The sequence below is a fragment of the Rhagoletis zephyria genome, unplaced genomic scaffold (assembly GCF_001687245.7).
Source record: "Rhagoletis zephyria isolate East Lansing unplaced genomic scaffold, Rhagoletis_zephyria_1.1 Rzeph_scaffold_02205, whole genome shotgun sequence".
Lineage (NCBI taxonomy): Eukaryota > Metazoa > Arthropoda > Insecta > Diptera > Tephritidae > Rhagoletis > Rhagoletis zephyria.
This window is the reverse complement of record NW_016159289.1, coordinates 43,191-52,724: the sequence shown is the minus strand read 5'-3', so window position 1 is coordinate 52,724 and position 9,534 is coordinate 43,191. Positions and strand designations below refer to the sequence as shown.

Sequence of the window (9,534 nt, the reverse complement as noted above, 5' to 3'; positions counted from 1 at the left end):
GAAAAGGCAAAATAAAATAGCGAAAAAGGCAGGAGAAGGCACTAGGTATTGCGAAAAAGGCAAAAACAGAAAATACGAAGAACAATCAAAAAATACATTTATTTTAGAAATGTTTATATTACAAGTAAAAAGAGAAAAGCTATGAACTAGTTTCATTATATGAAAAATTTGTACTTTGAATCTTTGACTATTTTATCCTTTCGAGTTTCTAACTCATAAAACTTTAATCTGTATAGTTGTAGTAACATTGAACCACAAGATGCATTTTGAAGTTTTCTGGCAGCATTTTCATTCGATTTTCGCGAAGAAAAGCCTTGAATGTACTAAATGTGCGCTCGACGTAAGTTGATACAAGTGGAGCCCAATTTAAATATGGAACGTTTGAAACGTTCATATTATCAGGAATAAGGGCGTTTTCCTCGCCCTTTACAATTTTATCCACACCCCTTATTGTCTCCAAGCCTACGTTAGCTGAGAAAACGGCTTTGAATTTTTCCAACACCAATTTGGCAAGAGGTCCCTGCGCTTCTATAAGCCGCATGGGTATGTGTATATTTTTTAATCTTAAAAAAAAAATTGTAAATGCTATAATCACTTTTTTAAAGGTAGAAAAGGCAAAAAAAGGCTAATATCATAAAAAACGCAAAAAAAGGCAACATCAAATATGTATATTTGGAATCAGGGAAAGCTAAGTCGTGGACTTTCTTAATCGAATATACTCTATCTCTTTAGCAGAAAAAAAGGAAATTTCCATAAAATCCGTTCCCTGATTATTACCAATCGATTACAACACATTATATGTACATAAATATGTACTAGGGTTACAATTACCGGCTAGATGAATTATGGATACTAATAAAGGCAAAATTCTTCCCCTGAGAGGTTTTCCCATTTGAGTTTCAATACGGTTTCCTCTTAGCTTTGATGCAAAATTACTCATTAGCCATCGCGAAGCACGCCGGGTAATTGCTAGTGTATGTATAAATATGAATAATCAATGACTTTTTAAAAAATTTAGTTCTTGTAAAAATTACATACCATTGTTTTATCTTTTTTTTTTTTAAGTTTTGCTTGACACCAGAGTACGAAAACAAACCGAACGGGTAGATACCTATTTCCAAAACAGGTACGAAAAGTTTTTTGTTCCTTTCGTTCTGCTCCCGAGCACTGACAATACACGATGGGGTTGAATTGCAGCTGAGTACAAACCAAACGAATTTTTTGTTCATTTGTTCATTGCGTGGTTTCGATTGTAGTAAAGATACTCAGGGGTTTTAAGGTTGCATATGTGGATATTTCTATGCATTAATTGACGTTTTTTTCCAAACTAAAGAACTCATAAAAGCAAAACAATAGATACTGACCACATCGTTAACAATGCAGAAACTGTACATACCTGAGTCTCAAGGTTGCCTAGACGGATATTTATATGCGTCATGAACGTTTTTCCCAGACTAAAAAAACTCCTTTTTAACATAAAACAAAGGATCCTAACCACATCATTAAAAAACCAAAAAATAATACATCTATATCTATACTATGTATAAAATTCAAACCCAAAAGAGCGTGAGAGCAAAACAGCCGATGAACTGGGTCGATTTCTATGATTCAAGTTTTAAAATGACATATTTGTACCACAGTAGGAAACAGTGGTATTTTTTAAATGAAATTTTAATAATAAGTATGTATGCAACTGGCTAAAGAATCCAACAAATACTACGTGATATGTACAGACAGCAAATCGGTATTCCTAGCTTCCCAAAAATTTCAAATACGAGACAGCCCGTTACGATCAATCCAACAACTACTGATGAATGCCTCACCAAAAATAAAATTGATGTGGATCCCATCTCACTCAGGCATCTTGGGCAATGAGCAAGCAGACCGTGCTGCGAAATCCTCGTTAAAAGACTGTCTTCACGTCTTCATGCCATTTGATGTGAAGTCACTAAAAACCTATTACTCTAACGCCCTACGTACACATCTTAATGAGGAATGGTCAACTTACACCCACGCATACAAAGACATAAACCCTCTCGGCGTTCCGATCAAACTTCCTACCAACACCTCAACATGGGCCAACAGATGCTTCATTCGCCTCAGACTAGGACATACACTTATAACACATGAATATATTTTGCAATCGAAATCTCAACCCAAGTGCCACTTCTGCAACAATTACAATCTAACAATCCAGCATATTTTATCAGAGTGCCCAAATCTGCACGCTCAACGTACTCAAGTATTTCGAGGACAGAACCCACTCCAACTAACCCTACGACATCCCGCAGAATCCAACATAAGGCTAATTGTCAACTTTCTAAAAGATATTAACATTTTTCACCTAATTTAAAGATCTAGTAATAAGTATTATATTCATATGACTAAGCCGATAGCCTTGGTAGCTTGTGCTTAAAAGTTATTTTTGTAATTTTAATTATAGATAACAAATAAATAATAATAATAATACATATACATATATGTATGTACATGTGTTATAGTATTACCAAGTGACATGTGTGCACAAACATAAATACACTAGCCGACACGGCGAACTTCGTCCCGGCCAAAATTAAATTTTTATTGAAACATTTTGTCCGACGTTTTCAACAACAATTCATGTTCACGTTTGGTTTTGTGATCGTCAGAAGGCATATGCTTACGGTGACCATATTAATCAACGTAAAATACAGGAAATTTTTTTCAAAATGATTTGGGAAAACGTACATACAACTTGTATGATAAAAGTACGTTACCCATATCGTAATTTAAATCAAATATTTACCAGTTAATTAACCGATTTCGAAAAAATGAAGCCAAATCCTTTTCAAGGACTTCGCCATCCTTTGCTGCCAAAATTCGTTTACCATAATTCATCCTGCACGCCGAAGCCAGAACACAGTGGTTCAAAATTGGAACTTAATGTCCATAATTCACCGTAGTCTTCATTTTTTAACCAATTTTTACTAAAAACTAAGAAAAAATTTATTTTGGTGAAGTTTTTTTATAACATTTCAAACATTTTTTTGTAATTTGTTTGTTTTGGGGAATCATTGTTTTCAACTAGTCTTTGTTATGTAACATTTATTAACTGGAACAGGAGAATACATTTTCTTCAAAATTGTCACCTATTCTGCATTTTGCACTAACAAATTCAATATAATCAAAGAAAAATTCACAAATCAGGCTCAACTGGTCTCTTGCAAATATTATAAGCTTTCATAAAAAAAATGATCAAATTAAGTGAAAAAAATGAAGGCTCGAGTGAATTACGAACACTAAATGCCAGTTTTGAACTACTGTGCGCAGGGGTTTATTGTTCTCTTTCATTGAAACTGGAAACTCAACATGCAACACGATCTTGGGCCCAACTTTCCCTGTGCTTTATACATTGTGCAAGGATTACCTATTAAATAAAAACCCTTAAGTGGGGTGCGAAACGAACTGGGGAAGGTTATATTTTATAAGGGAAATTTTTATTTTTCATATTCTGTGTTTAGAAATTTACCTCTGAAAAAACGAGAGCTGAATTAAAGGACAGTTTAAGGACAAAAGGCGTCCTCTATTTTGAAAAAAAATTGTAAAGGACGATGGGTTAAAATAAAGGACGGAAGGTCACCGTACATATGCTCCATTGCCGTCTTAAATAACCCAATTAAAGTGTTAAGTCCATGAAGCAGTACTTGCGGCAACAATGATCCGGCTCGATGGCGAATCGTCCTTGAATCTGTATAGAACAGTTGGTGGAAATTTCAAAATGGGGTAGTATCTTTGGTCCACATAAATCTAATATACATAAACTTATTTCAGACGAAATATCGTGAATATCGTACAATTGTATTTGTGGGCATTTATCAAGAATTGTCTTTATTGTGGTTAGTCGTAAAGCAAGGACCGCAGTGGTTCTGGTGGTTGATTTGACGGTGGTAATTTGGATTTGATCCCTGGTATCTCCGAATGACAACATTTGACGATTTTTACCAATAACTCGACTCCAGCCCCACCTTGCAGCTCTTTTCTTTTGCAATAGTGTTGTCCTACCGTCACCAATATATATCTCTAACATGAGCCAACGGGACTCACTCAAACACATAAAAAAACCTCATTAAAATCGTTTCGGTCGGTTAGGAGGAGTTTACTTACAAACACTCGTACCGAGGAATTATTTATATATGTATTTACAGAGAGATAAAGGTTTCAGTATGTTTGGAAGGCGCCATGCCCCCTTTTCCAATAACCCCCACTTTTCTCCAAGGGTATGGCATTGATCCAAATATTTCCATACCAAGTTCCAGGACTCTGCTACAAATATACCTAGAGATATGCGGTATGAAAAATTCGATTTGGAGATGTCACACTCTCTTGATATATCGAAATTATTATCAGCCTATAACCATCCTTGGAAAGTCTGCAGTAGGTGTACAAAATTTAAAAAACAAAATCGCATCTTATAAAATGAAGGGATTTCTCTTTATTTAATTAGTAAATATAATAAGTATAGATAAATAGCCAATACCCGCCTGTTTTGCGGCGCCTTAAAACATTTCGATCTGTAAAACAACCATTCGATTCTATTCTATGTACATCTTTAATAAGTGTACCAAATTTCAATCACATCGGACAATAACGAAGCTTTTTTTGGATAGATCCTGGTCCACCTACGTGAAAAAGGAACCGATATGCTAATCTAGGCGAAAAGCTACCTGCGTGTCAAATTTCAAGCAAATCGGACCATAAATACGATTTTTTGAATAGATCGGTCCCTTGTCTACTTACCGGATTCTTTATGTTAATTTCAGAGACCGAAAATAAATGGTCCACATTAAACACATTGTAACTTTTTCTATCATATGAGAAATGGAATCGCTAACGAAAATAAAGGCCAACCTCAGTTATTTATGAATTTTTTTTGTTGAAAAGGTGAGTTAGTAAATTTAATTATGCTGCAGAGAAAATATATGATGAAATGCAACGAAGTAAAACAAACTATTGTCACGATAATCGTCACTCAGATCACTCAAACCTTAAAGCGGCCCTGTATTTTTAAAGCAGTGTCAAATATCGGATTGCTGTCAACGCCAACCCATATTCGGATGACCTATATTTCTGTCAGCGACTCTGACACTAAAAACGTCTCGCATAAATTACACAATTAATGGCAATGCACTTGAACAAAGAAGCGCAGGCACTTCGACCCTTTGAGCCACCGCGTTAAGCGCAGTGCAAACAAGCAATGCAAGAATAACGAAATGTAGATCCAATTTCTAATGACACACTTAGGGCCAGTTTTTCAGTGCGAGTTTAACTTCGTTTCTCGTTTAAACTCAATATGCAGTTTTTCAGTTCAATTTAAACGTAGTTTAAACTAAGTTTAAACGCCCAATCTGGCAGGTTTAAACTGAATTTAACTAATCAGCTGTTCATCTGTCGAGTTGTCATCGGATGGAAAAGTTTATTTGAAAGTGAAATCAACAAAATTAAAATTGCTTGATAAAATGGATTTATCTACTGGCAGTGATTATAGCGACACAGAAATAAGCGAAATGCTCACAATTGTTGTATTGCGAAGGACAAGAATTGTATCCACTCGGCCAAATCATTTCAATGTCTTGGATGACAAGGATTTTTATGATCGATTCCGGATGAGCAAGGCATCAGTGTATAGCATTTTGGAGCTTATCGGACATCACATAAAGCACCCAACAGATTGGTAAGGATATTTTTAGTTTAATAATTAAAGTAATAATTTTTCCATTTGTATGAATCACGCCTTAACAGAGGAGCAAATACTTTTAATCACTTTGCGGGTATATGCGACTGGTGGAATGCTTCAAACAATTGGCGATTTGTTTGGGGCATCAAAATGGACAGTGTCCAAAGTTGTTACGCTGGTGTCACACCATATAGCATTGCTAAGAGAACGGTTCATAACATTTCCAAAAGATGACAGCCAAAAATATGAAACTTATAAAGGATTTTACAGTATTGCTAAGTTTCCCACAGTAATAGGTGCTTTGGATTGTACGCACGTGAAGATAATCTTACCAGGTACCTGCTTTTGTTTATTATTATTACTATTACATACTGACATATTCCATAGGTGGTAATAATCCAGAGCTTTATCGAATTAGAAAAGGATTTTTCTCCATTAACGTCCAAACAATATGTGATGCAAACTTAAAGATAACAAATATTGTTGCTCGCTGGCTCGGATCTGCTCACGACTTAAATATATTAAGAAATTCCAGGATTTATTTTCGTTTCGAAAACGGTGAATTCGGGGACAGTTTAATTGTTGCAGATAGTGGTTATCTAAATAAAAGGTTTTTGATAACACCTTTGTCTAACCCGATAACTCCAGAAGAAAACTTATTCAATGAGTCTTTAATAAGAACGCGTTGTACCGCGGAAAGGAGTTATGGTGTTTGGAAAATGCGCTTTTCAATTCTGTCACTTGGAATTCGTTTAAATCACAAAAAAGTCCAGAGCATAGTTGTTGCTACTGCTGCCCTACATAATATTTGCTGCACAAATAATGAAAACGATTTACATTTATTAGATCCTCATGCTTCCACTGCAGTAGATTTCGCTCCCTCAGTTCCAAGGAACAGGCAATGAGAAACTTCGAATCCAAACAATTCAACCAGAACATCATTAGTTAACAATTACTTTAAGGACTTGCTTAGAAATGGAAACAGTTAGTTTTCATGTAAAAATTTTATATTCAGTCTTTTATTTTTTTAAGTGCTTTCATAACGGTTTAGCGTACATAATAAAATATGAATTGGTCTAAATTTATCACATAATATAAAAGGTAATTCAGTTTTCTTATTACATACTATCACCCCTATGCTGTAATCCGAAAGTTCGTAGTTACGAATTCATAGCTCCGTTCCGAAAATTCGAAAACTGATACGCTGTAATCCGATCGTAACTATCAACGGCGTTGCCAACTAAAATAGTGAAATTCGAAGTTCTTAATCAGCTGCTCAAACAACAAATCAAAATAAATATAATCGCAAGTGAACAGTGAAATTAAAAAAAAAATTTTTTATCGTATTTGAAAAAGCTTTTTCTTAACAAAGTAAAATATATTGGATTCAGTGGCCGGTGCACTTTTGTCTCAGGAGGAAGAACATGCTGCAGTCACCTGTTGCATTAATATACAAAGGAGACTGCTACGAGACAGTTCTGATCCATTTAGCTTAAATGATAAAATGTAAGTTTTATAATTGATTTCACTGATACACACATAAATTAATCGTTTAATAGAGGTGGAGAAAACATCGATGCACTATCGATGTATCGATGTTTTTGCATTTTTGTTAAACATCGATAGTTGATTGCGACTATCGATGTTTCCTTTGTGCACCTCTGCAAATGTAAATAACGACGAGTTAAAAGAGAACACGCAAAAGGTATGAACTATAAAATTATATTAGTTTCAACTTTGTAACATTTTTTAAGTTTTTATTAAATTTCATTCGTGGTGGTGGCGGCGGACGTGGAGTTGTGGTAATCTTTCAGCGATGGAGAAACACCTTAAAAGTAAGTATTTATCATATAAGTAAACGCGCATGTGATTTTTCAACATGCACATTTCAAACGCGTGCGTATGTACATATGTTTATGGTGGACATACATTGTATTATGGCTTTAATTGTATGATTTATATTTAATAGGAACATCAAAGGAAAACTGCGAGGCTGAGTCCTCAAAACGTAAGCGGGAAGGCTCCATAGTTTGGCAGCATTTCGAGAAAACCAACGACGGGACAAAGGCGATATGCACTTACTGCGGAAAAATTTTAAAAACGGCAGGCAACACGACTAACCTCACGGACCATTTAAAACGCATACATCCCAATCGCCTCACTGCAGATAAACTTCCTGTATCAACAAAGTTGGATGCATTTTTACTTCGTGATGTGCAGTACCCAGCTGATTCTAAGCGTAAGGAAGAACTGGACAAACATGTAATGCGTATGATTGCACTAGACGTGCAACCATTTAGTATTGTGAATGATACAGGATTCCGTGCATTGATGCATAAAATGGATCCCCGATACAAATTACCATCCAAAACATACCTTCGAGATGTATCGCTTCCCAAAGTTTACGAGTCTTTAAAAGGCCAACTACAGTCAGCCTTAGAATGTGTGGAGTATGTGGCAATCACAACAGACGGTTGGACCTCCAAGGCGAACGAGAGCTATTTGACCATAACCTGCCATTTTATTAATACGGAATTCCTGCTAAATTCAGCAGTTTTGTCAACATCGACCCTTTTAATGTGCACTAACCACACTGCTGCGAATATTGCATACTCAATTCGCGTGGTTTTGACGGAGTGGGGTCTGATGGGAAAAGTGGTTTCTATAGTGACTGACAACGACAGCACCATGAAGAAGGCGTGCGAGCTTCTGGGGGTTAAGCATTTTCCATGTTTCGCGCACACTGTCAACTTGCTAGTTCAAGATGTCCTAAAACTTGAAATTCTTGGACCTATTTTGACTAAATGTAAATCTATTGTTTCCTTCATGAAACGCAGCACTACTGCAATAGCTAAATTTAAGCAGGCCCAAAATATCGAAAGCCCGTTTGGCCTGATTCAGGAAGTGTCAACTCGATGGAGCAGTGCCTTTCAAATGATAAAAAGGCTTTTAGAAACGATGCAAGCATTGTCATCTGTCTTGTTGTGTACGCCTAAGGCTCCAGTGCCATTTTCCGCCGAGGAAATCGATATTTTAAAGGAACTCACGGAACTTCTTTCTCCGTTCCAAGATGCAACTATGGCCACTTCCGGCAGCAAGAATGCGACAATTTCTCTCGTTATTCCCCTAACATGCGAGCTTCATCAAAAACTGCAAAACTTGAGACCTAATCTTAAAACTGCAGAAGTTGTCTGTGCCTTCGAAATTTTAAGTAGCCGTTTAAATGATAGATTCGCCCACTACGAAACACGCACTGTTCCCCGAATAAGAACCCTGATTGATCCTAGATTTAAAAAGGATGGTTTTAAATCGTCTTCAAATGCAGATCGGGCAGTTAAGGCTTTGGAGCAGGAGATATACACCGCTTTGTCAAGTACTTCACGGGAGCAGCCAACACCACCCGAACCTTCGCAGAAACCAAAATAAAATATTTTGAAATTAATGATTATAAGTATTTTTAGACGAACGCAGATAGTATGATGCCTTTCAAAGAGGTAGCTAAAAAATATTTATGCGTTCCAGCAACCTCGTGCGAGTCGGAAAGGATGTTCAGCAAGGCTGGGCAAATTATTTATGACCGGCGTACACGCCTCAAGCCTTTTGTAGTGGACAAACTTATGTTTCTAAACAAAAATCAAAATATTTTTGAAGACTTACATATAATGGAAAACATTTGCTCTCTTTTTTTAATACATATGTATGTACATATGTATGTTCGTAGTCGACAATCTTATGTTTCTAAACTAAAATCAAAATATTTTTGAAGATTATTGGGTTCATTTGATCTCTTTTTTTAATATGTTCGTAGTCGACAAACTTAT

At 35.9% G+C, this 9,534-nt stretch overlaps 2 protein-coding genes across 2 annotated transcripts; both read left to right on the top strand.

Moving 5' to 3' along the window:
* The first annotated feature begins 5,759 nt into the window (after window positions 1-5,759).
* On the top strand, window positions 5,760-6,618 carry LOC108366261 (putative nuclease HARBI1). Its single transcript, XM_017620599.1, has 2 exons — window positions 5,760-6,048; window positions 6,101-6,618. The coding sequence occupies exons 1-2, from the start codon at window positions 5,760-5,762 to the stop codon at window positions 6,616-6,618; spliced, it is 807 nt and encodes a 268-aa protein (XP_017476088.1).
* A 911-nt stretch (window positions 6,619-7,529) lies between these two features.
* On the top strand, window positions 7,530-9,139 carry LOC108366259 (zinc finger BED domain-containing protein 1-like). The gene is made up of 2 exons (XM_017620598.1): window positions 7,530-7,548; window positions 7,683-9,139. The coding sequence occupies exons 1-2, from the start codon at window positions 7,530-7,532 to the stop codon at window positions 9,137-9,139; spliced, it is 1,476 nt and encodes a 491-aa protein (XP_017476087.1).
* The last annotated feature ends 395 nt before the right edge of the window (window positions 9,140-9,534 follow it).